The sequence below is a fragment of the Anabrus simplex genome, chromosome 4 (assembly GCF_040414725.1).
Source record: "Anabrus simplex isolate iqAnaSimp1 chromosome 4, ASM4041472v1, whole genome shotgun sequence".
Classification (NCBI taxonomy): Eukaryota; Metazoa; Arthropoda; class Insecta; order Orthoptera; family Tettigoniidae; genus Anabrus; species Anabrus simplex.
Genome location: NC_090268.1, coordinates 392,592,614 through 392,611,503, shown reverse-complemented (window position 1 = coordinate 392,611,503; position 18,890 = coordinate 392,592,614). Strand labels below are relative to the sequence as shown.

At 40.6% G+C, this 18,890-nt stretch overlaps 2 protein-coding genes across 2 annotated transcripts in view; both read right to left on the bottom strand.

Moving 5' to 3' along the window:
* LOC136872027 (probable cytochrome P450 49a1) overlaps positions 1-3,575 on the bottom strand; it is an 84,491-nt gene extending 80,916 nt beyond the window's left edge. Inside the window, exon 1 of the mRNA XM_068227301.1 lies at positions 3,418-3,575. The gene's annotated coding sequence lies outside the window, so the exon portion shown is untranslated. The remainder of the gene's footprint in view (positions 1-3,417) is intronic.
* A 5,627-nt stretch (positions 3,576-9,202) lies between these two features.
* LOC136872026 (probable cytochrome P450 49a1) overlaps positions 9,203-18,890 on the bottom strand; it is a 73,949-nt gene continuing 64,261 nt past the window's right edge. Inside the window, exon 12 of the mRNA XM_067145847.2 lies at positions 9,203-10,294. Coding sequence (XP_067001948.2) covers positions 10,187-10,294 — 108 coding nt within the window. The 3' untranslated portion in view covers positions 9,203-10,186. The remainder of the gene's footprint in view (positions 10,295-18,890) is intronic.

Here is an 18,890-nt window from a genome sequence, read left to right as displayed (position 1 = left end):
ATGAGTGAGTTCTAGGGTTATATATGGTGCTAGTCATTCTGGCAATCTCATTGAAGCTTGGAGTCGAATCCCTGACTGTTAGGTTAAGCTTGCACTCTTGAACCTAATTATGTTGGCATTTTGGTTCAGATTTCACTGTGAACCCTTAAACTTACCATCCAATCGTTGGTCGGCCACAGCTGCTGGACTAGAGCAATATCGAATTCTTAAATTCTGGGGTCGTAGCGGGAATATTTCGGTCACGATCTTAACCAAACGATGGGGTTCAGAAGAGAGCCTAACTACTTGAAATGAGGAGCAAATATGTGCTTACTAACCTTTATTGAATTAATTAAACGCAAACATTTATTTTCATAAAATCATTCATCAAAAAAATTAATTATTTAATATTTCAAACAGTCACATTGCATTGTGTGAGTTTTATTAGTTAGATTTATCGAAGAAGTTTCTTCGGAAAAAAGTAGAAATATCACAGATTAGCGGACAGCGAAAGTAGAAAAATGAAAAAAACCTGAAAATCGGGCACCTTTTGATCCAAACGATAACTGAGAATTAATCCACACGATAGGTGGAAAATCTGACCTTCAACAAGTAGAATTCTAGATTTATTTTTAATTAAGATCACCCACCAGCCAAATACCCTGTCGGATATGGGAACACCCGCCGAATGGACCCTTAATCCAACCAAATTGACTATCAGTTGCTTTGGATAGGTTGCGAAATACTACTGAAAAGCATGGTGTTCACCACAAGTTAACAGCAGTAGTCATAATAAAAAATAAAATTCCACCATGTATTGTCATCTCGTGACACCCTTATTTCTATTTCCAGCTGACGAATCGAACCCGCATTCGTAACTCAAGTCTCACATAAATAAGCTAAGTGTGAACGCGCACACAAACAAAGCAATCGGACGTCTGAACGGAAAACAATTGTCAGGAAAAAAACTAAAGTTCACTGAACTCAAACGTGCGTGGCAAACAGCAGTAAATACTCAATCACAGTTAGCTCAGTATCCAATATTGGACAACTCTCACGTTCATGCCACTAGTGGTTCCATAATCTTATGTAAACACCTTCCAGTTCGCAAGGGCTGTGCCGAAACATTGCCTCAATATTACTTTGCTAACACTCTTCGCATTGCATACACTACGGCAGACACTACCATAATTCAAGTCACTTCGCAAAAACACCTAATCTAAGACTTGAATATATACAGACGACACACTAAACCTATCGTCGCGGCCTATGAACTTCAATGTTAGGCCCCTTCAAACAACAGGCATCATCATCATCATCAAACCTATCGTCGGGTCTACCTAGTGTCTACACACCCTAACACTAACACCTATATATATACACACACACATTTTCCTAAACCTATCGTCGAGCGTAAACTCGGACGTCTTATCATGATAACGTGTGACTTCCTAAATCTATCATCGAGCGGAGACTGGGATGTCTATGCATCCTCTAGAATGTCAGGCGAAATCGTAACTTTAAACACACTTTTTGATATTTAGCTGGAAACCTTGTCGAAGCCACAGCACACAATGAAACGAATCTTTCCACAGAAATGAACGCAAGTCGGGAAATGCAACTAAGTCCCTATCTTGCCAATGAAACGTGAAATTGAAAATAAATAACGCGTGGCAAACAATCCACAACTCAAACACGATCTCGACATACGCAATTAAGTTTTTTTTTAAAATAATGAATTTCAGCACACGTCTAACATTCCGTGAATATCTCCAAAACATTAATCATCACCATCGCAAAATTTCACTCTATAATTCTAGGGTGTGGCCCAAAATCGCCTACCATCTCACTATTCCAAACATTAATATCCATAAATTATCCAGTGAAGCGAAATTCAATGAATCTACACAGCCAAACTATCGCTTTAATAATGTCCAATATCTCGTCCTACAGGAGCCTCCTTGGCTCAGACGGCAGCGCGCCGGCCTCTCACCGCTGGATACCGTGGTTCAAACCCCGGTCACTCCATGTGTGGTTTGTGCTGGACAAAGCGGAGGCGGGACAGGTTTTTCTCCGGGTACTCCGGTTTTCCCTGTCATCTTTCATTCCAGCAACACTCTCCATTCTCATTTCATTGCCTCTATCATTCATTAATAAATCACTTTGGGAGTGGCGACCCCATCGTACTAACAGCCTATATCTGCTTCATTCATTACATCCCTGACCCGGTCAATGACTGGAAAACAGGTTGTAGGTTTTCATTTTCATATCGTCCTACAATGTTTCCGATTTAATGATAAATTATCGTCTCGTAAAAAATGAAATTTTTGAATGAAAATTTGTTATAACAGTCAAATAACACCAACCGAGTAGTGAGAATGCTCTTGTATCCTTGAGGTCGCATACTATAATATTCATTATTTTTACTGACTTTACACAAATCGTCATTTGGACTTAAATGCAAAGAGCTACAAAATTTTACAGAAATTGTTTTTTTTCACTTGGAGTTCTTAACATGAAATCATACTGTGCGTCACAAAGGACTCATTTCGAACCAACCTTCACCCGGTCAGCTGTTCCGGATTGCTAGCGGAATCTCACAACAGCCTGCCTCAGAAATATCTCATTTAATATACAGGCTGTCTCAAAAGTTCTTCGCCATAGACAAATATAGCCTGTCTCAAAAATTCATCTTCATCACGTATCACGGCGGCATCATACATGAAATACAGTCTTCCTATGCCTTCAACATCTACACAACTATTCTCTCAACATATCATTCCGGCACAATCCATTTCTTCCTGTTTCAAAACTTTCCAAACCTCAATACTCCCGTGACGAACAATCTTATAAGAATCCTTTTCATTCATTTTTACTACAATTTTCGGACCTCAAGAATACAATAACACACCGTGATTTCCAATATCACCGACTACACGATGTCACAAAAATTACGTTCCCACGAATAAATATAACTTTATCAGACTTTACAGAATTTTGAGACGCACGCGAATCTTACTCAACAGCTCTGTTAAAGACACTTTTAATATTGAAACGTTTTACCCTGCTGTAATTATTATTATTATTATTATTATTATTATTATTATTATTATTATTATTATTATTATTATTAGACTATCATTATTATTTCGACAAAAAAATTCTGAACTCATACGATACGACTACATTATCGTTGTCACCTTTCTAACTTTTAACAGTTTGAACAAAATCTCAATTAATTTTAACACATATTTTAAACTTCGCATTTCACAGTATCTCGGCGTGAATTTTACTGCCCTGAAAAGTTTCACACGACGACCAGAAATGTAACACATTCGCCTGATCATAATTAAGTATTAATTCGACACACGCACTGTAAATTTTACTGGGACAAACAAATTCTGAACTACAATATTAATACAAAATATAAACACAGACCTGTAATAATAGTCATCCTAGAGATTCCGGCCACATTTAGCCAGCTGCCCTTGTGTTTAGCCGTTCATGGCTACAATAGACATCATCTTCTTATATATATAACTTCAAATACACAGATTTTACACTCGTTATCGATTAACACGCAAATTGGCCCACTTTATTTGCTTTTTAACATGCGACGAGCGTCCTTCTCAAGTAGCGACTGCCATTGTTTTCCCAGGACCCTACTTTCGTCCACCCTAATGCTGGTCAGGTGTTTCAAAGATAACAAAAATAGACCTCACTGGCTAGCCTCCAGAATCCCTTTGACAATATCAAACACACACAATTGTAGTACAGAGAGAAGCTCAGCTACGTATTCTAAATAGATATCTAAGCCTTCACAGTTTTCATCTGCATTTAATACATTTAATTACATTTAATACTCTACTTGAACCATTGACACGAATATATAACAAGAGAACTAAACCCCTCACTTTCTTGCAGACGAGCGACGTGGGTTTCACCGTCCAGACCTTCAGATAGTAATGGAAAATGTAGGTGGAAGGGATTTATTTTATACCTTCTGAGAGGACGCCACCCTCACCATGAAGCTCAATGGTGCAATATGATAATTCCACCTCCACTGGACCAATTTTCCTGAAACTTATTCCATAAATTCAGACTTATAATTTATTTTTGTGTTAATTTTTTTATTTTCCCATACTTACAACGGGCGTAATGAGTTTATTTCTGACTTGTAATTTCGCGGTCTTTCTTCAGAAATAGACCTCGACACGTGTCGCAAATCCGCGAGTACGAAGCCAACGTTCCTCCAGACTTAATTGCATTTAAATTCACCCTGGGGATTCTATCTTCATGTAATGTTTATTAATAATTTAGATACTTTATTCCAGGATTTACCATGTCGCAAAAGTCTCTCGATGTGAAGGACTTTTTGAAAATGATAAATTATCCAGTACTCGAGGTCAACCGGAGTATCCCGGTATTTCACGAGATGGCGGCCCTCTTGTCACGGCGAGCGTGTTCCCTCGAGAGAGGGAGGCTCTTGAAACAAAAACATGGCTTCTCTAAAAAAAGTTATTTGTAGCTGAAATAAATATCTGGAATTATTTTTCATCGTATAATTATGGGTTCAACTGTTTGGCATCGAACGCTCTGAAGACTGGAATCGAACCCGAGGTCTGTGAGGTTAAGCCTGGACATGTAACCAGCGTTAGGTCATGTGAGGTTAAGGGCGCACTCTTAGCCAACCAGCCTATTGAGGTCACACGAGGTTAAGTACACACTCTCATTCAGCACATTTCATGAGGTGGAGGCCTCGTTCAGGGACCGGAGGTTGAGGTGGCGGCAGAATCCCCCCCCCCACTTACACTACAGACTCAATACCTTGCTTCCGATGTACGGTGCGCACTGGGACGTTTTGATGAAAATGGCAGGAAAGTTTCCTACTGTTATTCACAATCGAGTTCGGGAATTTCCACTATAACTGCAGGCCCAATTGGATGATGCCATTCACCATTGAGATGGGGAGTTTCCACTATAAAGAGAGAAATACGCCACATAATGGCAGCTTGGCGTATCTTTTGACTTCTACCAATAATCAACCACGAGTTTAGAGGAATGACGATGACAACGGCATTACATTACTTCGCTGCTGACAAGTACCCAGAAATGTTACCATGGTAACCGGGAACTTCTGTGTCGGTCACTCAATGCAGACATTATGTCGTTCAATTGTATCACCTTATGTCGCTGTTGCTCACTTAGTACCACCCGGGGGACACGTGCAGGGCAATCAATAGGCAATATCCTGTGGACGTGAGCAACGGTCATCCCCATGCTCACATGTTCATTACCTAAATCCAACCCAAAAATTGAAGGGATTCCACATCCCAAGAAAACTATGGTGTCGCCTCAACAGACTGAGAACGGCAATTTCTTACGCCATAAGAGGGATTGGATGGATTCTCCAATGTGTGCATGCAGTGAAGAGGAACACACCATCGACCGTGTATATCCTGTGCTGCCCTCTTCATGCCTACTCCGGAAGCCGCAGCGACCTCTTTCATCTTCAAGAAAGTGTTGTAGAGTGGCTGAAATACTTGGACCTGTATTTATGAATTTGTAGTCATAATTACCATTGGATTAAATAAATAACTCAATGCAGAGCACGAAATCCGCAGAAAATAGTAATTTTCTCCGTAATTTGAAGATTAAGCGAAATTATATACATAACAAACGTTGTTTAAAATGAAGGTAAGTTTTACAAAAGGTCTACGGGTTTAAAAAAAAACCAGTAGAAGCTAAAATTTAAAAAATACAGTTCAGGTCTTCCTATAAACCGCCAGACTTTTTAGTAATTTTGGAATCATATGCATGTCTAAACCTGCTCCTCGATGAGTATACCCTAAATATGAAGTCTGGCCGGGAGCTATCCAGCCGTTTCGCCGTGAGAGGGAAACCTCTGTCGCTTTCATATTGTCAAAACCAAGGGTGATAGAGAGACAGGTCAATAAAAGTAATACATTTATTCGAGCCCACACTATAAGACATAGTGCACTGTAAACACTACATCTCGCCAGGACAGGCATAGTCTCATAAATATGAACTAAAAATTACGTCATTCATTTATGTGCTGTGAAAGCACATGGGTGGTTTTAGACTCAAAAGCCCTAGCTAGGAAATGAGATTGTGAGAGGGTACCGAGCTCGATAGCTGCAGTCGCTTAAGTGCGGCCAATATCCAGTAATCGGGGGATAGTGGGTTCGAGCCACATTATCGGCAGCCCTGAAGATGGTTTTCCGTGGTTTCCCATTTTCACACCAGGCAAATGCCGGGGCTGTACCTTAATTAAGGCCGCGGCCGCTTCCTTCCAATTCCTAGGCCTTTCCTATCCCATCGCCGCCATAAGACATACCTGTGTCGGTGCGACGTAAAGCAAATAGAAAAAAAAAGTAGAGATTGTGAGAATGGCTGGAATTCTTTACTAAGTGGAAATCTACTTTCACATTTTCACGTCCGTAATGGATATTGTTCCCTTTCATATGAAGAATATTTTGTTGGCGAAACACATAACCATTATTTGAGTTCAGAATTGCTCATGGTAAGTTGCAAACCAAGTGTTTAAGAAGAACCTTGCACCCAGTAAATGAGTTCAGTGTTTTATTAGAGTTTTATACCAATACTTGGCTTATTGAGTTATAAGAAGACCATGAAGTCTTTCTTCTAGTGCTTGGTCGTAACTTCAAACACTGGCAGTCGGCCTTATTCGTTCACAAATGTTCTGTATTTGTATTGCATTGGTACCTTTCCTGTATAATGATAGGTGGTATAGATAAATTCTATAACACCGCATAACAATCCAGACATTATTCTTTCATAAATTAAACAATCGGCATATGCATCAAATTAATCCACAGGTTGCGAACCAGCCATAAGAATCATGGATGTTAAATGGAGAGGGAGCACGTTATTTCATATCACCTATTCCCCAACAGACAGAGTATGGTCTAGCCGCTCCATTATTACTTCCAAATCACTGCCGTTAGCTTGCTGATACTCTGACATTAATACAATTGAGGTGCTGAATTCGAGAGTGATGGTGGTGATGATTATTGTCTTAAGAGGAAGTAAAACTAGGCAACGATACTCAATATAACACTGATGAGAGAGAAAAAGTGGAAAGGATCCAACACTTGGAAAAATGAAGGTATCGGCCAAAAAGGCAAGGGACACGAAGGGCGTGAAAATTACTCCCGAGGATTCGCAACCCAATACTGTCGGGGTCGAAAAGAACAAGAGTTGACCAAGAGAGTTCGGATAGGATAGATGTAAGTAAGAAGCCTGGCACAAGTAAGTGGAAGCAATGCCAGGACTCAGCTAAGGGCCCCGTGGTCACCAAGCAACACTCCCAAGATGAGATCCCCAGGGGTTCTTATAGTCGCCCCTTATGAGAGGCAGGGGATACCGCTGGTGTTATTCTACCGCCCCCATCCAGAGGGGGAGCTGAATTTGAGAAAATCTCGTATGATGAAGCTATATTTACAGGTACCTACATCACTAACTCTACACAAATTTTATGCTGCGCACGATTTAATCTGTCAGAATTTGCACAATCATCATTACCATAATTGGAAAATATTTCCCCTCCTTGTTTCTGGTAGTCTTACAGAAATATCAAATTCAGAGTCTGGAATGTCTGAAAGATTGGATATTTCAACCTCATCTAGAATTTGTGCTACAGTCAGCCGCTTTACTCTGCTATGAAGTACAGAGCAATTAACAAATCCTAAGTTAATGTGTGCGTGCATTATCATTGTATAGCGTCCGACTCGTTGGCTGAACGGTCAGCGTACTGGCCTTCGGTTCAGAGGTCCCGGGTTCGATTTCCGGCCGGGTCGGGAATTTTAATCTTCATTGGTTAATTCCAATGGCCCGGGGGCTGGGTGTTTGTGCTGTCCCCAACATCCCTGCAACTCACACACCACACATAACACTGTCCTCCACCACAATAACACGCAGTTCCCTACACATGGCAGATGCCACCCACCCTCATCGGAGGGTCTGCCTTACAAGAGCTGCACTCGGCTAGAAATAGCCACACGAAATTATATATATCATTGTATAGCGAAAACGTAAGCAAGTGTTATTCTATTTCTTCTTCTTATTTCCGTGTCTGGTTCAAACTTTGTCCAATAGCAAGTGGCTGATACCGTCTTGTCTTTTCTTAGGGCAAATCGACCATAGAGCAAGGAACGTAAAGCAAGAGCGTACTAGCAGAGAGCACCATCTATGTAGGCCAGAAGGTATCTGCATCACATGAGAGGAGATCCTATTTTCTTAAATAGACCTGACATCTAGATACTCATACTCTTGGGCGATTTAATGTTCTCCAAAGTAGATAAGAGAGCTCTCAAACTTTCGCAAAAATTCTTTCTTGGCTTTCAGGAAAGTGTCATCCAGCTCGTTGACTGCGAAATGATCGAATCACGCTACATACTAATATTAATACTGGGAATACTACGCAAGGTACACAAACATCATGTATTTTATGTATGTTAATCAAGTTTATTCTGTCACGTACTGCAAAGTCAGTTATGTTGACACAAATAATTCTACTTACGTTCTTCATCCTTGTCCAGACGACTTGTATGAATTCCAAACCAAGTACGACGGAAAATCATTAACAAAGTTGCGCGCACTGATCGTGAAAAACGTATCGTGGTTCGCTGATATTTTCTGGTCATAGTTGACAATGCAACAGTGTAACCCAAACGAGCAAATTTGAATGGACTGGAAATTACCCACCTGAGCATAAATGGGTTACTATTTGAGAGTACGAAAACGGAATATCTGGTACCATCTGTCTTCTCGGGAACAATAAAACACTGAACTAACGAACAGTGTGATAGGATAGTTATGTTGAGATTACCTACAAGAAGGAAATACAATGTTCTCCTTACTGGCCATGAAGGTATCGGTAGGAGTACGAGATAAATTCATGCACTACTTTTTAAAGGGTGAAATGCCTCACGATCGTTATTCCCAGAAATTTACTCTCTTCTAGCGCATGTTGGGACAACTGCTACTAAATTTTCTTTTCCGCCCCTGAAAAAGACGGTGGACCTTCTAGACCTTTTCCGACTAGCGTGCCCTGATGGTGTTGTTTATTACATTTTACAATCTAGTGTGGCATCAGTTAGTTTCCTTTAAAGTCATCATGAAACCCCGCCATTTGACTTCGTTTAGGTATTAGATTGCATTACATATAAATCCATTCGACTAACTGTTTCATGGTTTTATTTTGAAAAATTCAGTGGAAATTACATTTTTAAAACAGGTAAGTTTTAGGAATAAGATATATTTTTGCTTTAACCTAATACAATTTGTAAAAGATATGGCCAAACAATTAATTGTGACACACTTCTTCATTGAAGGATAATGCTGAAATATGCAATTTTTCTAGATTTTCGAAGCATTTATTACATGTTAAAAACATTAAAATGTACTAATTAATGTGTTGGTGTGGCATGCCACGGAAGTTGTGCTCATGTGTGGCATGCGTGACATATGTTCGCCATCCCTGCTCTAGGCCAGGAGATCTGTATCGGAGAAGATGTGCGGATAAGGTGAGAGGGTTGGCAGCCGTGGCCTATACTAGTAACATGCCCGCCATTCGCCGTAGTGCAGGAGAATGGAATACCAGGGAAAACCATTCTTAGGAGAGCAGACGGTGTGTCCAGCCCCTATCAGTATCCCGAATACAGAGGCGTAGAAATACGGTAGAGCCGTGGCTACCTCTCCTCTGCTCGTTTTGCGGAGCTGTCGGTCCGCGGACCAGCCGTGGCAACTTGTAGGCCGAGATCTTCTCTGCATCCGCCGCCGAAATAGAGGTGTCTAGACTTCCAGCCGTGAAATCGAACTATTGCTTGGACACCCTCCAACAACCTTAAGCAAATTCTAGTTTACAACTTTATTATCACGTAAATAAATACATATCGCTCAGCACTGTACCAACGACATATGTTTTGTTACATTTTCTTCATACCACAGAAATAAATAGTCTACATCAAATCGCGTATGTGAGTTACTTTCTATCAATATTGTGTAACTCCTCTTACATTTATTTTACTTTGAAAATCCACATTTTTGGAATAGAGTAGAACTCTATTTCTCGAGAGAGAAATATTTTTGGGTTGAAAATATGGTTCAGACACATTTGTTCTTCTCAGGACGATAAAATGCATAATCTTCTGTGACGTATTGATCAGTCTCTTTCTTCCAACTTGAATGACAGTGGATTCACAACCATGTTGATAGCGCTTGATTTTAGTTTGAGTTCACGGTCGTACTCCAGATGGAAATTGCGGAAAACCTGGAATAGAAAAGGCAGTGAATATATGAAACATTGATCGACCAAGTTGGGAATTGATATAGAATGTTCACACTGTAAGAAATTAATAAAAGTGTTTATGATCTTGTTGCTGATGCTGTTTATTGTTGCGCTAAGAGGAATAACGACAGTATTATCATCCATTCGTAACAATGATTATAGAGGAAAGAGAATGCGATAAAAATCGTTAAACTACGAGGTACCTTCAAAACAAAAGAACGTGCTGTGTAAGACGATGGATATGTCGCACATCGTCAGGCTAGGAAACCTATTGTAAACTTAGAGAACAACATTTTACGAAGAGAGACTGTCTATCGACGGTGTAAAGCAAAGCAAAGTCACCTCCGTACAGGCCATGAAGGCCCTTGGAGGAGTGGAAGGTAAAGACTTCCACCATTATTAACCTCGGCACGTGATGGGGTAGAGTGGTTAGCTCTACGCCCGGCGGCCTTTGCCCCCAGGAATTAACCTGGTACTCATTTTTGATGTAGGCTTAGTGAACCTCAGAGCCATATGCACCTCCGGAAGTGGAAATCTCACTTCTAAAATTTTACGACTTCCTGACGGGGATTCGAACTCACGCCTTTACCGCCTCGGCCAGGCAGCCCCCTATCGACGGTGTAAGACACGAACGTATAGCATGAAACAATAACATGTTGAACAAGGTTCCTCTACTGCCCACTTCAGTCTCAAACATTGTGAGAGCTGTCAATAGACTAGTGAACGTTTCTACCTTACAGTAGCTCAGTTGTCGTGCACCTGCTGAGTCGATATTTTCGGTCATTTCTGTCATTACAATGTGTTGTTTTTTAAGTATATTCTTCTTCTTCTTAATCTGTTTAACCTCTAGGGTCGGTTTTGCCCTCGGACTCAGCGAGGGATCCCACCTCTACCGCCTCAAGGGCAGTGTCCTGGAGTTTCAGACTCTGGGTCGGGGGATACAACTGTGGAGGATGCCCAGTACCTCGCCCAGGCGGCCTCACCTGCTATGCTGAACGGGGGCCTTGCGGGGGGGATGGGAGGATTGGAAGGGATAGACAAGGAAGTGGGAAGAAAGCGGCCGTGACCTTAAGATAGGTACCATCCCGGCATTTGCCTGGAGGAGAAATGGGGAAACCACGGAAAACCACTTCGAGGATGGCTGAGGTGGGAATCGAACCCACCTCTACTGAGTTGACCTCCCGAGGCTGAGTGGACCCCGTTCCAGCCCTCGTACCATTTAAGTATATCCAATATTTAAAATGTTTGTTAGTTTAACGTTCTTATTCGATATTCTATTTTCATTACAGTACAACTGTCCTCCACATTTTTAAACCAATACGACACAATTATAGGGATTTTAATATTTTATTTTATATACTCACTCATGATGGAACTAAGTTTCCGAAAACCGGTTCTGAATTAATATAATTTAATGTGTGCTGATATAGACCGTTATTAATTTTAAGAAGTGTGTCAAGCCACCAGCACTGTTTACAATGGGTTTTCTTTATAATCACCGGGCAAGTTGGTCGTGCGGTTAGGGACGCCCAGCTGTGAGCTTGCATCCGGCAGATAGTGGGTTTGATTGCCGCTGTCGGCGGCCCTGAAAATTGTTTTCCGTGGTTTCCTATTTTCGTACACGGAAAATGCTCGGGTTGTACCTTAATTAAAGCCACGGCCATTTCTCTCCTAGGCCTTTCCTATCCCAACGTTGCCGTAAAATCTATCTGTGTCAGTGCGACGTAAAGCAAATTGTAAAAAAAAAAAAAAAAAAAAAGAAAAGAAAAGTATAATGATTATGATTTCGGATGCTTCCGTAATATTGAAATTTTATATTTCAAGGTCAATTTTTTGGTAATATTCTTATTTAAAAAAACTTCAAATTACTATTGTTTTATGGGCAACTGCTGAGTGGCCTAGTAAGTGGTCCTGAGAGTCGGGATACCAGTTGCTATGGAATGGGAGTGGGCATCTCGGACATATTCTGAGTCATGGCCCTTCTTGTGCTCAGGCGGCTAGGACTATACAATCCACCGTGGTCCTTAACCCGTTAGAGGAGAGATCCTCACTTCGACTATGTGTAAGTAGGGTAGAATCCTGCTTCATGAATTTACCGAGCTCAGAACATTTTAAGCAAGCCTCGGACCAATGGGAGCAACTAAGGCTCTATAAGATGGGTATGCTTAGCCGCCATTTTGGTTCATACTTGATCAAACTCTAGTTTCTTCTACGAGCGCTCGCTTCGTCACGTTGAACGTATTGCTTTAATCACCGCGCCCATGGACAGAATAGTGCTAAATTTGTGTGGATACTTATTACATAATGGTGGGGTGTTCTGCACCTAATTGTAGTAATGCCTCTACTGCGGGATACAGGTTGTTTATATTCCCCTCTGGTCTGCATTATGTCTCCACTGCCTCTGCTACACCTTCTACTTCAACTGCTGACTTAAACCTACATCCAGCTCCCACTGACATTACTACACCCCTTAATTTAGTCACATTCAATATTCATTTCTGCCCCCAAAGTCTGGGAAGATGAGTTCAATATCCAAACACCACAGTTACAATATTTGTCAAAAGTAACTTCATATAACAGACATAATTTGTTTAATGTGGGTAGTAGTACAACAAGTGCCTTACTGAAAACCAAGATCTGTGGTAGGCTTATATGCAGACAGGTTTTAAACTATGAGCTTTCTGACTCAAGCTCCGAAACATGCGTATATTTTTTTAATTTGGGAGGTGTAAAGAAACCAAATTGTGAAGTTATGAAATTAATTTGTAAACTTGAGGTCATCTATAGGGACTATAAGCATTATATAATGCAAAATGGTGCAAAACTTGTAACGGAGAAAATTTTGAATGATAAATGTACCAGTACATGTTCTCCAACGTGTTGTGATTTAAAAGAAAAAAATGTTAGACACTTCTTCAGAAGATCTTATGCTGTTGTGCACTTTAACAAGAATGTACGGAAACGAGGTAAAATGTATGGGACTGCTTCGGAAAAGAAGAGAAAAATGCAAACAAGGAATGTTATTGTTTTGTAAATACTGTAATAAAGGGAGACAGTACATTTGGAAAATATTACTTAAATATATATTTTTCAAATGTGCTGTCTAAGCAAGTAAACCAATGTTGCAACCCTTTGAAGTTTAATAAGGTGAGTCGTCTTGAGAAATAATTCCACTTCTCCTCAAGCCAGAGGAATCTATGTTAAAAAAAGTACTGTTAACTTTGCCAAAGTAGAAAAATTTCTCCACAGCTCGTGGGTCAATCTCGTTAGAAGTCACTGGTAACTGATTATCAGTGCAATACTTCAGGTTCGGAGAGAAGATTCAGCTATAGAAGTAGTTACTATATTCCTATTTTCTTCCCGAATGTAATTTATAATAACATAACATTTGTTTCATGAATGTTCGGTTGAATAAACTAAAATCCTCTGTTCATGAAAACAGCATAAACAGATAACATTCATAACACTCACTAAAATTAAGTTTATTTTGCACATAGAGTGTCATTTTTTTAATACTGGTAAATAAGAAAATGGACTACATTTTAGAATAAAGAAATTAACTTAAAAATCCCAGTTACTTGGGTGTGTTCGTCTTCCTACATCACATTTCAGCGTGATTTTTGTTGGAAGAATATTTTTCTTATCATTTCGACAACATTGAAAATAGCGCTGAATCAATTTCACGCAAGTATGAAATAGCGACTGAGATCATGTAGTATCAAAATATTGTATTACAATTTATACATCTTCGACACTGACCGACTGCCACGTCACGTCGAATTCCACGATTTAAGAATGACAGTAGCCTATATCAATGTATTGTACCCGCTCAAAGCCTGAGTCCCAACCAGCATTTATCTCAGGGTGTGTTACGGTCCGAATCTATCGCAAATAATACACAATAAAAATATTTTTTGAGATATAAGATCTCAAACTAAATATAAGGGCGCCATCCAATCAGTACTACAGGATTGAACGGGACACTCTAATCTTTAACTTTAGGGCTCATCATCAAACACACAAATTATATATATTCAGATCAAAGGAAAATTATGGAGGCTCCGTCCTAGGAACGGGGACGGATATTTAAACGGTCACCGAGGGTTTACTATTCTACAAGAACAAGAACCTGGAACTGTTTCCTTGCAAATGCTAAAGGAGCATTTTATTAAGTAAACAAAATAACTTTTACACACAACAAAATCTGTTGACCCTTGATTTGCCGGTAATTTGGCAAATTATTCCTGAAAATGATTACATAATATTTATCACTTTTGACCACCCTTCCATTTGGGTGGTGGAACCGTTGATATCTGAAGGTATCAGATTTGCCTTCGTTAACACCATGATCACATTTGGTCATGGACCAATTACCTGTTGGCTAAGTGGGCGCGATCGCATGGACAATGTTATCGCCTCCACTTTGATTGAGATGAGACCAACCCGGGAAACTACAAACTCTCCCCGGGTTCCTAACCAAGATATGCTAATCGTTAGTTGAAGGAAACGACAAAGAGACTCTAACCTAATGGTCCAGATGTAGGGATTTGCCTTCATTTTACAACTATTAACTTAACTTATTATTCACAACAACTTGACATTATTACGTTATTTCGCCAGCTGACTTCCCTATTGTCATTCATCATCATCATCATCCGAAATAATCATAATAATAAATAAAAATATAAAAATAATTTATTTATTATTATTATTATTATTATTATTCTATTATTATTAATAGTGGAGATCGTGATTATCGTAACCCGTAAGCATCCTCGCTCTAATACTTCAACTTCTCGCTCTTATTATTCCCATCTGAAATAAAAAAGTAGCTTCCTTTTTTTATACTTCAAATATTTTTATTAAAGTGGTTTGAAAATTTCAATATTTTCAATTTAATTCCCACCATCATTATTGTGTTCATAAATAAAAATAAAAAAATCTTCTTCTGATTCAGTATTATTATTATTAATAAAATATTAATTTCGCTTGTTACACGGTAGTCCACTCTATATATGTTTAACGCATAACCCCTTTCACAATTCCGATTTATTTTGGCACTAATCAATCCAGACATGATTTACTTGGATTATTATTATTATTAATATTATTATTCGTTCGAGAATTTTTATTTTTGTTCCCCATCTTTATAATTTAGTCACATACGTTCTCTCCCAAACATAAATCACTAAGATCCGAAATCACATCGGTCGGGACATAATAGTGTTCGAAACCTCAAACTTATTTTCGTACTGTCGTTAATTCATGGAGACCATATGCTTCTAAGGCAATTCTCAAATCCCATAACACCTCGCAGTTGAGCATATGCCTCCAATCTCTGCAAATGTTAAATTATTCTTTCCTTTTCCATTTTGAAGTCCATTTATCCATCGGAAATCTTCAAAACATTTTCATTAATTAACCCTCGGTGCGTGGACTCTCTACTGCCACTCATATCACCGGTATAGAAATACAAGCTCTATGTAGGCCTTAAGATCCATCTATTTCTTCATCAACATCAGTACAATTCACTTTCATTTCGGGCCGGATTTCTGTCCCACAAGACTCCAAATCTCAACTTTTGGCTCAAATCACTCTGGGCCTCAAACATAGCGTGACCATATTATCAAAGTGCCTATCTCGTTTCTACCAAAATTTATTTATGATTATTATGGAGTCCGAAAACGATAAATCAACAATTAGAGTAAAACTCGGGTTTCAATGCCCAAATTAAATATTCATGCCCCATTTTATCTCCACATTTAAATTTAATTTGCAATCATTCTATCCAACTAGGCCCGTGCCTTTATTCTCAATGATTATTATTAAACACGCCTTTACACATTACCCAATATTAACTTATTACTCCGACACTTCTACCGATTATTATTATTTTGTCCACTGGCGAACTTCACGATATTTACAAACAAATTAATGGACTGCATTCCGTCCCACAACAATTTAAATCACTTGGCAACCCTACCTCTGGATTATCTTAACAACATGCCTTAATATCTATAAAATTTACGATAACGGAAAAACACTTTGGAAGCACTTCTAAATGAATATTAACCTTATCTTTAGGTGAAACGTGCTCCATATCATATCAAGCAACTCAAGCACTTGAATGAACAAATAAACCCTACACTACTCTATTAAATAATCTAAATTATGATGAGTACTTGATCTAATTATGTACATAATATTTTGTCCCTTTGTCTATCTATCTTTGAATTTACATGAGCCAGAATCGGCTCGTTTCACAATTAAATTACATGATAAATTAATATGATTTCCTCCCCCTAACGATAGCAATCTACAAATATCTTAAAAGGTTACTCATCTTCAATTTTCAAGATAAAAAATTGTTACATTTTAACAAATTTACACACACTAATATTGAATTGAAACTTTACACTCCTGGCCTTTATCTGACCCGCCTAATTCATACACATATTCTTCATTCCTTCCCCGGCACTAAGGAACTTGTGACAACTCGATATCACATTCAAATGGCCCGGCGCGCACTCGATTTTCCCGTCTCACGTTCGCGTAGCTGACCAGGTATCAATTATGATCGACTGCTTACTAGGTGAAATACATCGAACACTCGTGACCGTTCTCACGTAACGTACTTCCTAATCTGTTGCTAGAATCTCACACTCCGTAAGTTATGCTATACTGAATCCTGTAACTATTGGAACACTTCATACTAGAATACTGCTCAAGACTGTAATATGAACCACTACACGTCACGAATTACTGTGCTACGTAACATTCTGATATTTCGAACACTTCTCCACGAGTAAATACACTGACTGACAGAGCAAATGCAACACCGAGAAGGAGTGGTCAGAACTTTATGCCAATTGCAGGGTAGACTGACGTCACTGAGGTATGCTCATGATGTGAAATGCGCCGCTGTGCTGAGCACGTAGCGAACGATAAATGGGACACGGCGTTGGCGAATGGCCCACTTCGTACCGTGATTTCTCAGCCGACAGTCATTGTAGAACGTGTTGTCGTGTGCCACAGGACACGTGTATAGCTAAGAATGCCAGGCCGCCGTCAACGGAGGCATTTCCAGCTGACAGACGACTTTACGAGGGGTATGGTGATTGGGCTGAGAAGGGCAGGTTGGTCGCTTCGTCAAATCGCAGCCGATACCCATAGGGATGTGTCCACGGTGCAGCGCCTGTGGCGAAGATGGTTGACGCAGGGACATGTGGCACGTGCGAGGGGTCCAGGCGCAGCCCGAGTGACGTCAGCACGCGAGGATCGGCGCATCCGCCGCCAAGCGGTGGCAGCCCCGCACGCCACGTCAACCGCCATTCTTCAGCATGTGCAAGACACCCTGGCTGTTCCAATATCGACCAGAAAAATTTCCCGTCGATTGGTTGAAGGAGGCCTGCACTCCCGGCGTCTGCTCAGAAGACTACCATTGACTCCACAGCATACACGTGCACGCCTGGCATGGTGCCGGGCTAGAGCGACTTGGATGAGGGAATGGCGGAACGTCGTGTTCTCCGATGAGTCACGCTTCTGTTCTGTCAGTGATAGTCACCGCAGACGAGTGTGGCGTCGGCGTGGAGAAAGGTCAAATCCGGCAGTAACTGTGGAGCGCCCTACCGCTAGACAACGCGGCATCATGGTTTGGGGCGCTATTGCGTATGATTCCACGTAACCTCTAGTGCGTATTCAAGGCACGTTAAATGCCCACCGCTACGTGCAGCATGTGCTGCGGCCGGTGGCACTCCCGTACCTTCAGGGGCTGCCCAATGCTCTGTTTCAGCAGGATAATGCCCGCCCACACACTGCTCGCATCTCCCAACAGGCTCTACGAGGTGTACAGATGCTACCGTGGCCAGCGTACTCTCCGGATCTCTCACCAATCGAACACGTGTGGGATCTCATTGGACGCCGTTTGCAAACTCTGCCCCAGCCTCGTACGGACGACCAACTGTGGCAAATGGTTGACAGAGAATGGAGAACCATCCCTCAGGACACCATCCGCACTCTTATTGACTCTGTACCTCGACGTGTTTCTGCGTGCATCGCCGCTCGCGGTGGTCCTACATCCTACTGAGTCGATGCCGTGCGCATTGTGTAACCTGCATATCGGTTTGAAATAAACATCAATTATTCGTCCGTGCCGTCTCTGTTTTTTCCCCAACTTTCATCCCTTTCGAACCACTCCTCCTTGGTGTTGCATTGTCACTGTCAGTCAGTGTATACACATGCTCCCTAGCGTAGTAACGGCACGGAATATTCACAAGTAAGTTACGCACCCCTGGCGTGGTGACAGCTCGAACATATTATCAGAAGTAAGTAAGTCCGTCTCCACGACCCTATATTTATATTTGACTCCCCTCTCCTCCGAGTTCACGGGAGGTCATCTTAGGACGCACAGTCCCGATATCCTCATACGATAATTTGCGGCTTTGCTAGTGGCTTAAATATGGGATTCAATGATGTAATTATGTTCTCAAAGGGTCTATACCAATTCTCAACTATTATCGTTCGCTGATAATTGATATATTTGCGAATTTAGCTGCCATCTCCCTGCTCTGGATTTCGC